Raw genomic sequence first — 21,352 nt, forward strand, 5'->3', positions numbered from 1 at the left:
CAAAAAGGGTTTTATAATTTGTTGGGTGGGACAAGATACATTTTTTTTCAAAAACTCATCTATTGCTTTTTTACCCCTGCATTATGAATGGAATTTATGTTCAAATTATACATTCTATTTATTTTATCTAAAGGAATAAAGGTTCCATTTTTAAATATATCCCCTATACAATGAATTCCAGCAATAAACCATGACTTAAAGAAAATACTTTTATTTCCTATTAATAAGTTTGGATTGTAGAAAAGTGGATAATATAGAAACTCTTCTGTGTTTAAATCCAATTTATTACAATAAAGTGAGAAGCTTTTTAAAACAGCTACCCAAAAAGGATTTCAAATTCTATTAGCTGTATTTAAAGCGTAATGACAATTGCAATTAAAGAGTTTATACTTATCAAAATACATCTTTGTGATGTCTGTCCAATTTCCACTAAAGGATTGAAGTTTTTGTAGCCAGGTAAGTTTCAATGCTGGAATAAATGCATCCAAAATGATCATTTTTAAACCTCCGTCATTATGTTCTTTAACTAGTGTTGTGAACTTTATTTTACTATGCCCATCCCAAATAAAACTGAGAATAGAAGATTTTATTGAATTTAATATGGTAATGGTTGGGTTGGGCAATGATATGAACAGGTGATTGAATAATGACACAATAAGTGTTTTTATAATCACAATTTTGCTAATGTGTGTTAAAAATTCTTCTTTTCCGATTTCAGAATGTTTTCCATTTTAACAATTTTTTTTATCGTTATTTAATTGTTAATATTTTTGACAGGTCTACATGGAAATGTATTCCAAGCATTTTAAAGCTTTGTTGCATCCAATTTAGTTTCCATTTGGTTTTTATGGTATATGAACTAAATTTGTTCTTGCCAATCCATACAACATTTGTTTTATAAAAATTAACATTAAGGCCTGAAATATATGCAAATTATGTATAACAGTGTGTCTCATTTAGGGATTGTTCGGTACCGTCTTATAAAATAGTAGTATCATCAGCAAACTGGGACAATTTATTTTCAGTTCCATGAATGGTTATACCTTTTATATTATTGTTATTTCTCAATGCAAGTGACAAAACTTCGGCACAGAGGATAAAAATGTAACATGAGAGGGGATCTCCTTGCCTGCAGCCCCTTTCAATAGGGAAAAAGTTAGATAAGTACCCACACTGAGAAACGGCTAATTTAGAATCTTTATATAAAACCTCAAACCAACGTTTTATGTCAGGACCGTAATTACAGGACAAAGGACCAGGCCAATGAATCGTACGCCTTTTCAAAATCAATTAGGAGAAGTAAGCCTGGGATCTCGTTTTCTTCAGTATAGCGCATAATGTCATAAATTAACCTAGTATTTCCCCTATGTATCTCCCTTTAATATAACCCGTCTGGTCGTTATGAATTAACTTGTCAATAAATAATTTAAATCTGTAAGCTATTACTCCAGAGGCAATTTTATAAACAGTACTTAAAAGAGTATTTTTTTTATATAAAGCCAAGATTGTTCACCCTTTGGGATACAGGTTATGATACCTTGAGTTTGTGTTATAGATAAATGACCACACTTATAAGCTTCATTTAAGGATCTGACAATAAAAGTACCTTTTTTTTCCAAAACATTTTATAAAATTCTGCACTGAAGCCAGAACTGCCTGGGCTTTTATTATTTGACATCTTTTTTAAAACAATTGAAGCTTCCTCTAAAGTTATAACACCTTCGATTAAAATGGACTCACTCTGGTTTAATTTTGGGCAATTTATGTCTTTTACATAGTAAGTAAAGTCTTCACTACTGCAATCATTATTTTGTTTATATAGAGACTTATAATACGATGCTATTGAATTAAGATTACCGGTTTGGTCAGTTATTTCACTATCATCTTCATTTTTAGTTTCTATATTGATGTTGTTATTGCATTATTTTTTTCAAGGCTACAAAAATATCTAGATGGCTTTTCACCTTGTTAAGTCCACTGAAATTTAGATCTTAGCATGTATCCTTTTAAACGTGTGCTCTGAATATTTTTTATTTCAGTTTTCAAATTTTCAAGTTCTTCAGAGTTTCATCTAGGAAGTTTTCTTTCAACTCTTTAATTCTTGTTAATATTTTGATTTCTATAAGTTTTGTTTCTCTTTTTTTTTATAAGACCCATATGAAATAGATTTGCCCCTTAATTCCATAAGCAGGGTTTCTAGTAAAATTTGATCACTTATCGTAAACTGTAATTCACTGTCGGGAATATCGTTTATATTTTGATAATTATAAATGGGTAGTGCGTATTGAAGTTTAATATCATCAATTTTTTTGTTGATTTCCTGTACATACATTATGTCTGACAGTAAAGAGTTATCGTGTTTCAAAAGACCTGGTTTATGAGGAAAGTTACTAAAGGTTAAGTTTATAGTAATTATCGAGTGGTCCGATTGTAAACATGGTTCAATTCCATTGGTTTTAAAGTGTTGCAAGAAATCTGAAGAGATTAAAAATAGATCCAGCCTAGCCTGTTGTATCCGATTTTATATTTACCAGGTAACAATATTTGTATAAATAAAGTTAAAAAAATATATTATACATTTAGATGGGATAATAATATGATTTTTTTTTTAAATAAATTGTCAGTAACAAAGAGTTTCCTCTACATGGTCAAAAACGAAAAATTGAGAACGCTTCCCGCGAAATCAAAAAAGAAGCATTATCAAAAATGTACAATAGGAGAAATAATACTTGATATAATAATATAATTGAACAAGCATTTAAAAAAAGTAAATATGTTATAAAGGTAGATCATACCCTTTAATTCCTACTTATGTACTCTTCTTCAATGAAGAAGAATATCTTGGGGAGAAAAAGTGTTATTTTAATCTTTGTACCTTGGTTTCAGTTTTATTAAACTTGAGAGTGGATACTACAAGGTACATGTAAGGAAAAACTCACTAAGAATAATATATTGTAATTATTCATAAGTAATCATCAGGTGTAAGATGTTCTCAAAATTATTGAAAAACAAAAACTAAACTAACGAAGCTAGCTACAAGGCGATTCAGTCCAAACAAAGACCCGGAAAAACTGCAATAGAGTAAACGTATATGCTCTAAATGTTGAAAAAGTAATATATTCTACTTCTTGCATGTGTGTGTGTTTGCGCGCGCGCGCCTGCGTGCGTGTGTGTGCGCGCACGCGTGCGTGCATCTGTGCACGTGCGTTGGTGTGTGAGTGCGCATGCGTATGTGTAAAGTGTGTGTTTGTAAAATGTTTACAGCTTATGTGTTTCGAGTCGTTAGTTATCGATTTACACTGTAACCAAAAAAGGGGGCTGTGTCATATAACAATAACAACAACAAGAAAAACAACACCATGGCACCTGTCGACTTAACGAAGCTACAATACTACTCGGTCCATACTAATATGCATACATAAACAAACGACTATTGTTTTACAAATATAATATTGTACAATAGCATATTATGGGTAATTGTTTTATCACGCTATATTCCCCATTAGTATATATAGGCCTCTAAATATAAAAGTATATATTACTACTACTTGCATGTGTGCGTGTGGATGGGTGTGTAAGTGTGTGTGTGCGCGCGCGCGCGCGCAAGCGTGTGTGTGTGTGTTCGTACATGCATGCGTACGTTGCGTGTGTGAACTTACACCGTATGAGATTGTGTCTTATAACAATAGACATAGATTAAGATCGATTATATAAGTATGATATGCTTAAAAAAGTACGTATCTTTATCGAATTAGAGAGAGAAAAAAAAATACTTAAGTTAGGAAATTACAAACAATAAAAAACCAAGAGAACAACAGGATCAAAAAACACACAACACAGATATTAGGGTGGTCTAGTTTCAATGTCATGGTTAAACTGGTTTGCACACGTATTACAAATACGTGAATATAAACTGTTAATGATATGGTATAGCAAAAAAAAAACACCGTCAGTTCTAACACGGAGAGCTCTATGTTACCGGCGTCGATTTGTGCTAGCTGAAACCCTGCTGGCGTACGATAGTGAAGCTACAGCCTTCGGCCATGGTTTGCTGAGCCTTGTCTGAAAATGTTCGTAGTCGATTATCTCAAAGCGCTCTTTACCTCTGAAGCGTGCATACAGCTTCCCATCGAACGACCACGCTCGCTCCACCGTCTCGGGGTCCTTCAGCCTAACGGACGATAGAACTTCAGCGTTCAATTTTGTCGGGTCTTCATTCAAGAAAATACCAGAACCTTTGAGTAGCTTTGCATTTCGCATTACATCCGATTTTGTTTGGCGCCGTATGAACCTGACGATGACCTGTCGGATCTTCTCTCGGTGATATTTCCCTATCCTATGCGCTATGTCTATATCCTCCTTTTCAACGCGCAGACCAAGCTTGGAACGTTAAAGGGACGACACCTTTTAAGTCAACGCTATTGAGGACTGAAAGTCTTCGTCTCCTTGTAGACCCGTAATTCGCAAATTGTTTCTACGGCTATACTGCTCGTGCTCATTTAAAATTTCTGCAGTACGCTTTTCTGAGTCATTCAGCTTTGTTTTCAGGTCTTGCAGCTCTTTGTCTTTGCTGGTTATTTGGCAATGTAACGATTCAATTTCCTTTGTCTGGTCGAATATGCTGCATTCAATGATTTCCAACATTTTGACGACTGAGCTCAAAAATTTATCTTTGACTTCATCGAACGTTTCCTTAATCATGGTACGAATAATGGAGGTGTCATCTTTCGTAAGGACTGTAGAAATCTTGGAACTAATCTCTTCGAGCCGCGATTCTATTGAGCGAATTGATAAACTTCCTAAGATTGTTGCTTGGGACTTTCCTGTTCATTTTTTTTCTTTTTCGAGTCTTTCTTGGACTTCTGCCCCTTAAAACTTTCGAATATAGACGAGTCTAATGAGCTATTGTCTGTTAACTCGCTCGCAGTAGATGAATGCTGGCGTTTGTTCATGATTTCACAACTTACACGGGATTAACGGGACAGCATTCACAATAAACCCTTAAACACTCTTGTTCACTTTAGCTACTGTCACGGTGAACTATTAACATGTTTATTGATGCGTCACGGAGGCGCCAGACAATGACAATCACAATCACAATGACCTTATGTGTGTATACACATATTATGTCAATATCCAGAGTCTTTCTCACACCCCGCCCGTCAATAGAAAAATACAAAAGCTTGAGGAAAGGCCCTCTCAAAGTCACAAACCTCGTTTTATTTTTTACCATGTCACATCCTGTTCAATAAACTTCACATCACTCACAAATGTTATTTGTGTGCCTCACACGCGTTTTTTTTTAGTTTTTAGAATTACATTTTAAATTGATGCTCACTCAAAAACGGAAGCGAATTGTCTTCATTATGAAACTTAGTCAGAAAATTGGTATTATTAATTTTTTCAAACAAGTGAAAATTGGTACTGATAGGTGGGGCAAAAATGGCCGCCATTATCACATAGTCGATAGAATGACAACCCAATTCATGGTTAAAACCTTCTTTATTATAGTGATCGTATAGTTCGCATTGTAAAATATCTATTAGCCGAGCACCTTCGTCCAGTCGTGACGGCTAACCAAACTCGACTCTATCTTATACAAAATCTTGAAGTATTTATACAAAACATTTGTCACTATCAACTTTCATTAATTGAGTTGATAAAGAACTAACTATACACTATTAAGGAAATCAGTCTTTATCAATACCCCATTAATTTATGAATATTGGTCTTTTCCAACATGTAGGAAATGTACACTTTAAACAAGCAAACGTATTTCAATAGGGTGTACTTAGTTATACCATGGGGTGGAGCAGTTTTCTATTTTCGTTTATAATGTAAACATGTAAAAACAAAGTTGCATTTTTATCCCAATCTTCATGAACTTTGGTCAAAGCGTATGTTTCCTTGATACTTTTGTATTGTAAAATGGTTCTTGTCAATCCGTATTAAAATCCAGGTCGGGTAATTTTCTATATATGCTTATATTAAATACTTTGGAAGATCTTAACCTCGACTTGATGTCAGCTTTTGTCATATAAATGTTCTGAATTATTTGCACACGAGTTTAACTCGTCTTTAATTTCATCTTATTCCCTCAGGTGAGCGACCCAGTGGCTCTTAGCCCTCTTATTTGTGTTAATTGTTTTGTTGTTTAAGGACATATCACTTTCTGAAATAGTCAGAAGTGGTTAGAGTAATGTCAAATAATAATTCCTCATATTAGCATTCTATATTAAGTTTGAAATAATAAGCAGAACTAAAATATAATATACTTCACTGATACTTGAACCAGTTCTAATAAAATCTTTCAAAAAGAGTAAATAATCACATGATTTCACCTTATTAAGCACTTTCTTCTTGTGCGTTGTAAGTCCTTATTTTATTTATTTTTTTTGTTCATAAATCCATTGACACCAGCTGGAACCTACACTTCTGTAGAAGATAATGTTAGAGTATGATTAAATATAACACACTAAAAATACTGAAAAACAAGATCATTTTTTGTAAGAAAGAAATGTAAACAACTTGAGTCTAAAAATAGTTAGTATGGTTGACCAGGATTACAAATATAAATTTGATTGAAACTTTTGGAAACAGTGTAAAATATCATTTCAACAAACACATTGATATATCATTATCTTTATAGTATTAACATACGCTATAAAATAAAAGGGTTTTTATTAACATGTTTTCAATATTTATGTATCTTTCATTTTTAAATTATCATTTCTGGCCCACCATACTTTTTAAATCCCCCACTATTATAGTGGTGGGGACATATTGTTTTTGCGCTGTCTGTTGGTTTGTTTGTTTGCGTCAAACTTTAACATTTGCCATGACGTTTGCAATATTGAAGATAGCAACTTGATATTTGGCATGCATGTGCATCTTATGGAGCTGCACATTTTGAGCGGTGAAAGGTCAAGGTCATCCTTCAAGGTCAAAGGTCAAACATATAGCTTCAAAGCGGCGCAGAAGGGGACATAGTGTTTCTGACAAACACATTTTTGCTCAAGTGTACTATTTTTTTACTCTAGTTGTTTACATTTTTTCTTGCACAAAAGTATCCCTTTTTCAGTGTTTCTTTTATTTAATAATACTCTAACATTATCTACTACAGAAGTGTAGGTTCCAGCTGGTGTCAACGGATTTATGAACAAAACAAGAAAATAAGGACTTCCAAAGCCCAAGAAGAAAATGGTTTTTAAGGTGAAAACATATTATCATATACTCTTTTAAAAAGATTTCATTAGAACTGGTTCATGTATCACTGAAGCATATGTTATTTTAATTGCGCACATTGTTCCAAACTTCATAATACAATGTTAATATAAGGAGTTATTGTTTTACATTACCCCACTCACTTCTGACCATTTCAGAAAGTGATATGTCCTTAACTTTGTTTTCATTTGTCTTACTTTTTCTGAATAAATACTGAAGAACAGTTTAACACTCATTAGCTGTTATGTTGTTTTATAAATCATCTTTCTAAATTTGATATTTAGAATTATAGATTTATAATTTAAATTATCAGCTTCTATGCGAAGATTTGAAGGTCAACTTAGTTAAATCTAAAAAAAGTTTTTATTGAATCGTATATTAATGCTTACCATTATGTATCTGCTTGATACTTCACTGCAGCTATTAAAGTGTTATCTTGAACGCGCTTTCCGGTTTTTTAAATGTAAGATGTCTAGTTATCTCTAGTTGTAAATGTGCATGTTTTGTGTGAGGAACTAATTTGCATAAAGCCGAATTAAATACCAAAACTAACCTACTTACATCGATGAAGCGAAGAAAAGAGCGTTTCAATTCTTATACATGCAATTACGATTATCGTTCTGCAGATGTTTTCAATGGTTTGGCTAAAATACAATATAATTTGGGATTTATTCGTGCATGAATTTAGTAGGCGCCCCTTTTACAATACGCAGTTTTGACTGTGTGCATGTCGCACATCGCATAATTAAACCAAGTTGTCCCACGCTCGATTTCCTCGTGCGCTTCTTGGAGGCAACTCGCTTCATTGAATATTAAAGGCAAGTGAAATGATATACTATAGCCAATCAGAATAATGTACACTAGTGAAACATAGGGCAATTGTAATTATGTAATAATAAACTGCAAGAAAAATAAAATGTTATTAAAGTCAACCGTTACTTTAATATTCGCCGTGCATTTTTGTCGTTTTACAATGATGACTGCACGTAAAATTGGCGGCTAAATGCATAATACGCTTTCAATGATCCAGTTGAGTATATATATATATATATATATATATATATATATATATATATATATATATATATATAGATATATATATATATATATATATATATATATATATAAATATATATAGTATATATATATATATATATAAATATTATATAATAGATAGTATATATATATATATATAATATATGCTATATATATATATATAGCGAGAGAGAGAGAGAGAGAGAGAGAGAGAGAGAGAGAGAGAGGATAGAGGAGAGAGAGAGAGAGAAGAGAGAGATAGAGAGAGAGAGAGAGAGTCAGACCATAGACCGATCTAGTCAAAGGGTACGTGTATCACAACGCATATAAAACTATACCGGCTCGTAAACAAATATTTCAAATTTTTGAAAATATTTTGATAAGTTATGTGCGATGTGGACATAATATAGAGATAAAAGCAAACTACAACCTTACTAGCTTTGAAGACTGTTCATGGTATTATTGACACAGCTGAGTAGGTGATTTCGCTTTAGTGCAAATTTTGACGGACAATGAAGAAAAGACCGATCACATTAACTAGCCCTAAAATTGATCTACAAATAACCCAATTTTGTGTCACATTTGAATAATTTCCATTTTCTCAAAAACGAATTATTTGACCATTCAAAAAAAATAAAAATCTAATTGCAGTATGAACATCTATTTCAAACATGTACTATATACACTGGAGTTTCAGGAACAGAAAATCAAGTAAGAAAATGCAAAATAAACATATCATATATTTGCGACAGTGTTAAATATTAAATATAAGATTTACAATAGTCGTTTTGTTGAATATATTGAAGTTTGAAATGAAATATTAATAAATCTTTTAAAAGAACCATATTTTAAAAGGAACATTCCACAATTTACGAAGATTTCATAACTAATACAGCGCCATGTTTTCAAACAATAAGTAACGTTTCATTCATTCTTATGCAATCTAACAATGAAATGAAGAACATTGTGAATCTGTTTTTTCCAAGTTTGCAATGTCTGTAAATGTGTACAACAATATGAGTGAATTTATTTTAGCAAACAAAATAACAACGTTTATCTACTTCAAGATCAATTCCAATAACAAGAGTATCAATTTGTGTTGTTTGTCGAAACATTGTAAATAAAACTCGAAACGAAACTTACTTGAACTAAACTAACATAACAATTAAATTTGCAAAATATAACCAATTTTTAAGCATATATTTGTGCATATGTAATTAGTAACCATCCAATATTTCAGTGAAGGCCAAGAACAAAGAAGTCGCACTTTCAATCGATTCAGGAACTGGCAGTTGCTCCCGCTGCATTTCACACACATGTTCTAGGACGGGTATGAAGTCATCTTTACACCCAAACTGCGGTTTCTTTACAAATTATCTCTCTTGAATACGATCAATGGTTTCCAATTCGCAAGGAAGCCGAAATGAAAAACCTCAGTGCCACTAAGACACAAATCTGCAATATAAAAAAAAGTTGTGAGTCGTTAAACACACGTTTTGCGTGTATTAGTTAAAGAGAAATATCTAAACGAATCAATCGAGATTAAAGCTCTCTAAATGCCCATAAAATCCAACGAACACATTAATATTTATTGTTTGCAAATGTTATTTTTACCTTTATACCAAGCATTCCTGATGTAAAAATGGACTGTCTGAGGCCTTGCGTGTTTCAAAAGAATATACCAGAAACTAAACATCTGTTCGACGCCGGAAGTCATGAACCAAGTTGCAATAATGTGATGATGTCAAAATTCTATGACGACATGATATGAAAAAGGTGTCATGCCTAAAAAATTAACTCATCGTGTCGACTAAAACTATGATGGCAAGTCATTTTCACAAGAGCATGACGTCAAAAATTATGTAGATTTGTCGACTTAGATCATGTCGACCAAATATATTTTCGGGAAAAGCCGGAAACATTTACGTCGAGACTTCAACTTAATGTCGTTATGACGAGTAAAATTAAGGTGGGAAAAGCTACAAAACTATGTCGACATACCATGTTATTTCACAGTAAGTCGGTATAAATTATTCCGGCAGGACTACATTATTGGGGTGTACCATATACGTTTCCGTAGGAAATGGATAATCATTTAGTGAACAATTTTACAACCATTCAGGGAGTTCAGTTCGCTTGCCATTAATGCAAATCAAGTAAGTACTGCTTTGATCATTAAATTTGATTGTGAACGCTTCACAACACAGCTAAAGATTACATTAGATTGCAAAAATATCGAAACCATTTTACAAACTAATGTGCTCATATTTGGTCATTTACTCGACAAATGGGTTTTTCATAACAAACCAAGGTTTATAAACAACTTGTTAGCTGTAACAACGCTGAAGATTCGTCGCTGTATATTTAAGTTTGTTCAGTAGCTATACGATCAGTTTAACTCGGAATATTATGTTATAGTTAGTGTATTGGACAAGTTTATTCCGAATGTTAACTTTCGACAGCCAATACAGATAACACGATTGTAATCTGTATTGTTAAAAAGACATGTATGTATTTCGAAGTATATGATTCAAAGTTTTAATAACTCAAAAGATATTAGCAGTTCTACTGAACTAATATTATAACCAGAATGTGTTGTTATATGGAAAAAAAGAATAAAAAAAAATTCACGTTTTTCCAGACCAGGGTCTGGACACAAAAACTTTATACTTTAACAAGTACATGTTGGCCATTTTGGTATATACTTATTAGCTGTGTATTTTTTAAGCGATCCAAGTGTTGACAGTTCACGAAAACGTACAAAAACATTCCAAACTATTTTATCGCTGCCGTTACGATTCACTGATAAAACTGTTTTTACATATGTTTAAAATCAAAATCAAAACGCTAGAAAATGTTAAAAATGTCTCTTTGAGACATTCAGATATCATATGTTTTCATTAAAACAAACAAGGACATTTTAAATATAAATCTTACCACCGGAAACTTTGACTAGTTTCATAACAAGTATTCGTGCATTAAAGTCATTATGTGTACTATATAAATATCAACTTATTCATCTGCAATGTTTTCCTGCTTGCAACGCTTTTTTGGATCTGCGAAGGATTGGTGCACGTATAAGGAAAGTAGGCGAGAAATGTTGGCAACATTATAAGTATTTTCTTCAACGAGAGACGTCAAAAAGTGCGACAGCAACACGAACGCAGAGTTGACGATGCATTAAAGAATTGAGCCATGCTCTGGGAAAATGGGGCTTAATGCATGTGCTAAAAACGCACAGACTATTCAGGGACGGGTTATTCCGTTTTGATGATATGTTTCGTTTAACGGAAGTCTTGTTTTAGCGAAAATTCAGTTTACGGGAAAAGTGTAGGCTAATTTGAGACGACACTTACCGCACATGCAGTAAACCCATATTTTCCAGTGTGATGCTCAATATAAACTCATTTCTTCTTTATAAATATTTAAAAAAATAAACACGGACATTGTGAATTATTCAGTTAGTAGGTTGCATGGCCTTAGAGCTGCAAATTGAGCAGTCATATGTAGTCATTCGTTAAAATGTCCGTTAATCCGTAGACACATATTTACTTGAAGTACAACTTTTATTGTGTGTATTCATGGTTCGTGCTTATATGAAGTGAAGTGTGTATTATCCTACGCTACACATTTTTAAGTAATGACGATGCAAAACTGATGTAATTTGATAATTACAAGTTGCAACATTCCGAGTTGTAGTTTTTGTTTCCATAAGAACAACACCAGAGTTATGCTCATTAAGTAATGAGAGATGTTTCTGAGTAACTCTGGACTTAACCTTGAGTAGGATTATCCGTCATAGTTTGATTATATTAGACCGTTAATACTCGGAGTTTTCGGAGTTTGTTCTTGTCCGAAAGCTTAGATACACACAACTTTTTACAACAGTATACGTCCGATAGTTAAGAGACGCCATGAAAATATACATTTGTCATCTAGATAAACATGTGTAATGTTTTTTTCACAGATACATACTCCAATATTAAATTTAACAACACAAATATAAGTATTAATTTACTGTAGTATACTTTTAATTTAAATTCAACTAGAATACAATGTCAGTAAGCTAATTATAAGTCGGCCTTTTGTTCTTGTTTCTTTGTCTTTAACACCGTTATACACGGAATACCGTTTGGGCCATCGTGGATACACATTAAAATCCAGAGGGCGAGAATGCGAGAACGCGAGTGTCCGAAGGCGTGATGACGCTAATGTGTCAGTGCGACAATACGATGGCGACAGTGCGATAGTATGATGACGACAATGCGAAAGTCATATCGTACTGTCGCCATCGTATCATCGCATTCTCGCCATCGCGTTCTCGCCATCGTATTGTCGCACTGTCGTCATCGTATTGTTGCATTGTCGTCATCGTACTCTCGCGTTCTCACATTCTAGCATTCTCGCCATCACGTTCTCACATTCTCGCCATCGTATTGTCGCACTGTCGTCATCGTATTGTCGCATTCTCATTATCGTACCCTCGCGTTCTCGCATTCTCGCATTGTCGCCATCGTACTATCGCACTGTCGCCATCGTATTGCCGCACTGTCGTCATCGCACTGTCGCATTGTCGTCATCGTACTATAGCGTTCTCGCATTCTTGCCATCGCGTTCTCGCATTCTCGCCATCGTATTGTCGCACTCTCGTCATCGTATTGTCGCATTCTCGTCATCGTACTCTCGCGTTCTCGCATTCTCGCCCTCTGGATTGTAATGTGTAACCACGATGGCCCTAACGGTATTCCACAGTTATATGTAGTGTAATACAACTGAAGTAAATTTGTCACGCTTCAGATTTTAAGGGAAGCTCATTTCAACTGCGTAACTACATAAAGCTATCGTATGAAATCATTGCCTGTGATTGTAAAGAAAGCAATTATGATGTTTACATTCTCAATTCTGAACAATTGTATTTTTTCTTTTGAGTTTTCATGACATTCAGATGAACCGATTTGTAATCGGATTGTGTCTAATATCATGTCGCAACGTGGACCTTAGCGCGTTTTTATTTTGCAGGTTAAACTCCTCCCAGTGCGATTCCAACTGTGAACGATTTATTATCAGATTTGATCAACCGTTTGCGCAGATAGGTTTAGGAAGGACCTTATCATGATAAAGGGATGGGATCAGACACCAGGCCATATGCGGACTTCTCATGTGTCGCATAGCTCCTCTTGGGTCGTACTGTAACTGATAAGGATCGGCGACATACATGTAAGCTTTAGTGGTTTTTATGATTAATATATACTAGTGTTATTTGTTGTTAAGTTTGTTGTTGTTGTTGTCTTATTTGTTATTGATATACTAAGTCTAAGTTACGCTCCGCCATTGGTGTGTATCCTTAGTTGTAATAGTAAGAATTTATTACCGTTGACTATTAAGATATACAACAGCAACAACAACAACAACGTTTATTTTAGCAAGAAAGCGTATACAAGCTCTTAGCCTACACATATGAACATAAACTTTTTTGATATATACAAGTAATGGCAGATGTGGATAAAATGTTAAATTGAACACAATTTAGTGCAAAAAATATTTCTTTAACTTAAAAAAGTTTGAATAATAGACAATAATTATATATTCGTTTGAAAACAATGTTATGTTAAGAAGTACAGTATTCATTTACTGAAAATTATTTTAGTATCGGTAATGCGCGGTAATGTATGTATCAATTTTGCAGTTGATGACAGGTAAATATAAGCTAAATCAATACAAACATACATATGTATTTACAAACTACATATTACATAAGCAACTTGATAGAAATATTTACAAACAATGGCATGTAAACATGCAAAACCTCAATAAATGTAGTATATTATCGTGAGCTAAATAGATACTGAACATTTATTTATTGCTAAAACTAGAAAGCAACACGTTAACAAAATAATTAAAAATCAAATTATTTTAATACGAGATTGATGGTTATAGTTATTAATAAACATTTAAATTTTCTGAAAGTTGAACTTATATTACTATCATAAATTATTAAAAGCTTTGCCATTATGGTAAACCTTCACGTTTTACATTGAATAATTGTTGAAAATGTGTTATTAAAATAAATGCTTTTCAAATTTATAAGGAGGGAGAAATTGAATTCGAGTTAAGATATGTTGTGCGTTAAATAAAAGATCTAATTAATAATGTTAAAGGGTTGTTACGTTCTAAAAGACTTATTATGTATCTAGTAGGCGTCGTAAATTTGCAGATTCGTATATAAACTTTGCTATGCTAAGTTTTATACAGTATAGTTTTATTTTCACTGGACATCAGTCTTTGAAACTTTGAAATTGTTTGCCATCTGCCCTACTGTGACTTTAAAAATTTGACTTCTTAGGTGCGTATATATATATAGGGCAAACTAGTAAGAAATGATACTCTGTTTCTACAGTATTCATATTACATAATTTGCACTTAAGGTTTTCTTTTTCAATATTATTGTATCGATATATGTATAGATATGTATAGATATGACTTCCATTATTGGTTAAAAATTAATTGCCTGTACCTTTATATCTTAAATTGATGATGTATAATTTATAAGGTATATGTCGCAAATTAAGATGTATATATCCACAAAAATCATCTATAACCAAAAAATGGAGGGTCATCTTTTTTCATCGCCATTCGATTGCTTTACCTGCAAAATATACCATTAATTGTCTATAGTGTAGTTGTATATATGCATTTATAATATTGGTATATAATAGTTGCAAGTTAAATATATGTCCAATCTTCAAAGAGACTCGTTAGATAAATTATGTTATTTTTGTTTGGATTATATTTTACGGCAATTCTTGTCATTATTGTGTTTCTTTGTTCATTTCGTTATAATGACAAGAATTGCCGTAAAATATAATCCAAACAGAAATAAATATCATTATGCGGCTAGGGTCCATTTTAGACGTCTGGCCAAGTTTTGTTGTGTGTTATCGTTTAAATAACATATCATATTTTGTTCACTAAAATTTACTACCGAACCAGCTTTATTTTCATTCCATTGATTACGCAGTTTATGACGTTTCTCTTGTGACGTTATTACTGTGATGATGCACACTGTTTAAGATTTACTCTCTGTATAAATAATAATACATGTAGATGAATTAACTCAAATTGGCGTGTATATCAATGTAATTTTAGTCTTATACATATTGCGTTGTTTTTTTCCGATATTTCAGCACGCGCGGTAGTTACAAGCAAAAGCTTACTAGCATATTTTAACAGAGAGTGAATCAATAATTTCTCTTATCGCTAAATAGTAAACACCACCTTTTCTGCTCAAACGTTCGTTATAGTTAATAAAAATACCATGATATAATCATTTGTCTTTGGATGAACTAATCTCGATCGTGTTTTATATGTAAGAATACTATGTAACACGATATAATGCTGCATGTTCATGTAAATGGCTTCGGTCACGTAACTATGTCATTGCATATATTGTGCGTAGGCCTGGACATTCAGTTTTAATAAAAGTTTGTTAACGAAACTAACAAGACATTGACTCCATCGTATCGTATATTATTCTATTCAAATATATTTAAAATCATATAGAAAAGTACCAAACAACAAAAACCTTAATATCCTCAGTCCATTCGTAGTCCTAGAACTAATATATTGTTTCATATCAGTTGGATATTTATATGTCTATTGATATAGCTCTATTGTGGTGCTTTTCTTTTATCTAATCTGAAAAGTCAAGAAATTATTTGCTAGAGACTAATATCTTAAGATTAGAAGGCACATCACTAACGAGCTTTACGATACATTATTTAAGGATGTTAGCGCGTCGACCATTCGTATAGGCGGCTGTACATCTGAACGGTGTATTTAGACTTTAATATGTATTAAACGTCTGGCATACATGTATATCAGTGTTAGATTTGTTATGTGTAATTATTAATAATATGGTAATAGTAATAAAAACCAAAGACTTGAATTTTGACGTTTCCTAAAAGAAACACTACTGTCGTTTAAGTACTTATTATCCACTACTGAATGGGAAGCAAATCGGAAATCGACGTTACTAGTCATTACTGTATTAATGCCAATGTTTGTACCTCCCGAGCGTGCTCAGAAATCGGAAAAAACCCACAGCGCGCGAGTTAAATTTTGTGTAATTCGTATAATTATCCGATCATTATATGGGATTCTTACGTTGATTTGTGATTTATTTTTTATCATCGTTGGCTAAATCCAGCTGGCCAATTTGACCTATCTGCCCGGGCCGATTTTTCACATATGAAAAGAATAAGATCAAGCGGCTTCAACTGAATAAAATGGCGTTCACGTTCAGTGCTTACCAACGCTAACTTAAATTATGCCACAAACCAACAATATCAATTAAAACATATATAAAAAGTACTACACAATATAAATAGTGAAAACATCGATTAAATCTGGCTCTGTAGATTCGATCGATGACACAATTATGAGCCTAAGAAGGACTCTAAAACAAAATTACATCCTTGTTTATTATTTCGTCCATTAGTCTTTATTAAATTTCAGCAACATATTTGAGGGGAAACGTTTGTATCGAATGCTTACCACTCCGACCGCAGACCTGATTTACAATGTCGAATTACTGGTCAGAGCGTTTTACTTTATTCGTGTTGACGTTTCCATATTTTCATGACCAACACATACTCCGAAATATATATAATTGGATTTGATCGATGCTTTAAAACATTACTGTTAAAAACAACAGCAACGGCCGAATTATTGTTCTGAAAATCCTAGACCCGTGTTCACGAAACGATTTTGCAATCGAAAATCGATTTTAACTGACATCGATTTTCATTTTTGCCCATCAACTACAATGGAAATTTATTTTCAATGACAAGAAAATCGATTTTCGATTGCAAAAAACTGTTTTGTAAACACGGGTCCAGAACAATGGATTAAACTGGTGGATTTCGTCACAGAAATTACATCGATCAAAATGTGTCATATGCGTTATCATTTGAATTTGAGTAACATATAAAAAGTTGGATCTGTACAAAAATCTGGAGAAGGAACACAATATGATGATATGTTACATTAATGATAACATACGGCAGAGCTGAACTTGGCGTCTATAATCGGCCCTGGATGTTTACTGGCCTACGGACCAACGAACCTCGGACTGTCATATCGGCAGTGGACATATTATCAACCAAGCTCTGCCGCATGAGATTTCTAAGTTCGGTTGTTTTCCAATGGGATCTTGTGTTTCTAGTTCTTTTGTTTTTATTTATTTTTCAGCATAACAAGCGATGCAATCAAATTACGATCAACCAAGGAATCGTTCGGAAACAAAAGCACGAGCCTGATTGAAAATCTGACACTTATCAAACATCAACATGAAGATGATCAGTTCAAATAGCTTGCGCATGCGCTGTGCCTTTCGGTATCTGTTCGCCATTTTTGTCCTCATCCTTGTGTTCGTCTCAATACAGTTAGCCTTAGTCACGGACAGGCAGCATTTTTTCAAAGACAGACAATTGTTAGACTTTCGTGACTCTAAATCACGTTCTTCCAAGATGGGCACGCAGTCTCATTTATCATTTTTTCTAAATAAAACCACAAATGAATTTGTTAAAAACCGTAACAAAAATACCCGTCAGTTGACATGGTCAGAATATCAACAAGATTCGTCTGCCAAAACAGGCAATGCCCTGATAGACAATTACGGCAAGAATGACTTGACTCGGCCTGGTGAGAACGGGGTGGGAGTCCACTTTGTTGGCGAGGAGAAAGAGCAAGCCAGCCAGCTAATTCAGCAGTTTAACCTAAACGTATTGGCCAGCGACAAAATACCTCTAAACCGGATGGTCCCGGATTCAAGATTCCCTGGGTAAGCATGGATTTGTTACGGTTGTTGTTGTTCTTTTGTTTTGATCGCCGTTGTTGTTATTGTAGCATTCGTGATTAGCCACATATTCAAATTATGTTTGCAATGCGACAATAATTTTTGTGACTTTTGACCAATAAAGCAGGAACATTTTGGCGAATTTGATTACCAGTAAATTGGATCAGTAATGAAGTTATAATTCCGATGTTACAGATTTATATTATACGGACCGACAATACGAGTTTTCAGAGTAAAATAAATAAACATGATTCTCCATAGTCATACAATCTACTTTTGTTTCATTCAATACGTTTTCTTCACATTCAAAACATGACCATGAGATGTATAAAGCATATTGTTTTCTTGATTATTTTACTGAAAATGTGTTTTATGCCATATGCAGCCAGGGTAGCTCCTGGCCAACCCGCGCATTTCCCAAGGAAGTTACTTTTCGATAATTAGACCACTAAGCCTTTTGTTACTTTAAAGCGGAAAGGGTGCGCAAGCTATGCTGACCCGGGCCTCATTTGGCCGAAGACTCATTTTCGCATCAAGCCGCACATTTAATTAACTTATATAAGCGCTTGTCGCCTTTCTGCTTAAATCACCACGAACATATAAGGATGTTTTTTCCCATAAAGGTCAAATGGAAGCTGTTTACAAAGGGTTATGGACGTGCGTATCCGTCGGGTTTTGTCATATATGTATTTTGTTGAGCCGAATTCTAAAGTCTTTTTGTTATACACTTTTAAACAATCTAGACATTTCAGTCCGCTAATCATAGAAGAAGTCCATTTGATACGATACTGTATGTTTTACCAGTGACCAAATGGTGATACGCTCGTTGCAAATATTAAAAGCACCTTTTCACGTTTTGGTCAATTCATAAAATTAAAACAATTGTATCACATTCGCAAATTTTCGTTGCAGTTACGATATTTGTGAGGAAAGAGTGATTCTGAACATTAACCATGCTCTAAAATATTTATTATATGCATCTTTTGACAATTAAAAACCAGAAAATTATGAAGCGTTGCAACGCGAAACAATATAATAATTTGGAGTGCTCTGTTGTTGTCGTTATATTTTTAGACACTATGAGTGTTGCTTATAAAATTATAAAATACAACAATAATTGTCTTGCCGAGTGGTCTAAGCATTAGACTTTTAGTCCAGGGGTTAGTGATTATAGCCCAGTTGAGGATTACTTTTTTTTTCTTTTTTTATTCTTTTTATATTTTTACTGAAGCTTTTTAGATTCAATGTTTACATTCATCAATATTAAGCATTTAATAACAAACTTCAAAACATTCCAAAATATGTGAAAAGGTCCCTTTAAATGTTCCATCTGAGATTTTACTTAAAATTGTGCGAAATATTTATGCACGTCGATATCGTTTGGTAAAAATTGTATTACAAGAACATTTTATATAAACTGGACACCTTTATAAAACAAACGTCAGAATGTCATACAAACTTGTTTATTCAATCACATTAAATTAATGTATGCATATTTAAAATGAAAACACTGATGTGAATGCATTTGAGGTGGCAAATGTATTTGTCGGTGGGAGATTTTATCAATTGATATCGTTTGGCGTTTATTTCATCCTTGGATGGTTTCTTTTAAGGCACTTGTTAAAGGTTAAATAAATTTTAAAAAATGTTATAGAATAAAAAATGTACATATAATATAAAAACAAGAGATATTACTCTTTCAACTCAGAAACACGTTTCAAAGATGGGTTAATGACTGAATAAGCATCATTCGAAATCGGTAAAATAATGAAGTGTCTGTAACCCGTATCAAGCTAATTTAGCACATGCGTTGAGTTCTCTGATAGCATTAATTTTTTATTCTTTCTAAATTCCGCGTGGCGCAGTGGAAGGGTAATTCGCTTAGGGTTATTCTTCTAGAGATTTCTGGTTCAAATCCCAGGGAAGGCACAAAAAACACACTTTTTTTGTTTTTATTAACATTTAAGACTTGTTGAAACTAGTTGTTAGTAAACATATTTTATTTGTCTAAAATATGAAAATCTGTGAACAAGCCCCTTTAATGGGACATTTTGAATGTTAAAAGAGACTTTTATTAAATTTAAATGAACAAATGTGAACATCACATATTCAGATTGACCGATATATTTACGCTGTGTAAGAGGCTAACTCGAAGGCAGTGTATGTGTGATACGAAAACGATGTGAACGAATGTTATACTAAAACAAAAGTAATCTTTATAGTGGGACATATTTTTGGTTTATTAAAGCGCTTTTTGTTATTATATCTCTTCGTATGACTATTTAGTCCTAAGTGCGATCCCTGCGTTGGGTTCAAATTTCCTATTATGTTATTATCTAAATTGATTTACCAATTCAATTACTGTATTTGCGTAATATAGTATGTTTTATTAATGTCGTTTCCTTCACATGCCTTTGTTAAAAGGCATATCTATTACAAGATCATTAATTATATAATAGGAATTCCATAACGACGACATATGGTAGGCTTATTAATGTCAACCTAGTTATCAGACAGCCTAATGTAATCGTCGACCATAACTTGTTCATTGTGAGCTTCTTTTGCTGACATTATGTTCGTTGTCTACGTCAACATGTACCTTGTGATCCATTTAGAGGCCACATTTATTGCTAAAGCTGCATGAAACTTGGTCAGTAGTAATAATATCTCGGCCCACTGCCATACTGGGTCGCATGAGGTCATAAACCGATATGGCTATAGTAAAACGCTGTAATTACTCTAGAAGTCACTGTTATTGCCCAATCTTTAAGAAACGTACAGCTAGGTCCCTTGTTAAAATCAACTTGAAAGCTTACGAATTCTCGAGCTGCAGCATTTTACCAAATCGGCATGGCACTTGCTCTGAATATATTTTGGCTACGTTCTGAAATGATTCTCCGAAAATAGAATAAGTAGATCAAGAACAGTTCAGTTTCAGAGTCTCGGTTGAGCGTGTCTTATTTCAGATAGCATCCCGAATATTTTAATTGATGAAATCGTCATTTTGAAAGAAAACATTGTAATGCGCTCCATATTACACCTCGTAATTGTCATTTTTGTTAAAGCTTATCTTGAATATCAAACAGATAATTCAAAAAGCATACGTTAGGGACATAATATTCGTGAATTTGCCAAAGTATTTGAGCACATCGTTGAATCACAGGTCCGCCTTTAAATGTTCTTTATGTACCTTCTTTTTCTCCAAATTTCATTAAACGTGTTCTTATGAGATAAAGA

General features: G+C 33.4%; 1 protein-coding gene across 7 annotated transcripts in view; it reads left to right on the forward strand.

Annotated features, from left to right (window-relative positions):
• Positions 1 to 21,352, forward strand: part of LOC127840825 (polypeptide N-acetylgalactosaminyltransferase 13-like) — a 71,602-nt gene that overhangs the window by 34,715 nt on the left and 15,535 nt on the right. For 5 of the 7 annotated variants that reach the window (XM_052369242.1, XM_052369241.1, XM_052369243.1 and 2 more), the window contains 2 exons: positions 13,279 to 13,476; positions 17,509 to 18,100. In XM_052369242.1, the coding sequence (XP_052225202.1) occupies positions 17,607 to 18,100 (494 nt within the window). In that variant the 5' untranslated portion in view covers positions 13,279 to 13,476; positions 17,509 to 17,606. Of the gene's footprint in view, positions 1 to 10,337; positions 10,416 to 13,278; positions 13,477 to 16,773; positions 16,853 to 17,508; positions 18,101 to 21,352 lie in introns of those variants that run through there. The other 2 variants (XM_052369247.1, XM_052369245.1) reach the window with 2 other exon arrangements.

Source organism: Dreissena polymorpha, chromosome 8, assembly GCF_020536995.1.
Source record: "Dreissena polymorpha isolate Duluth1 chromosome 8, UMN_Dpol_1.0, whole genome shotgun sequence".
NCBI classification, from domain to species: Eukaryota; Metazoa; Mollusca; class Bivalvia; order Myida; family Dreissenidae; genus Dreissena; species Dreissena polymorpha.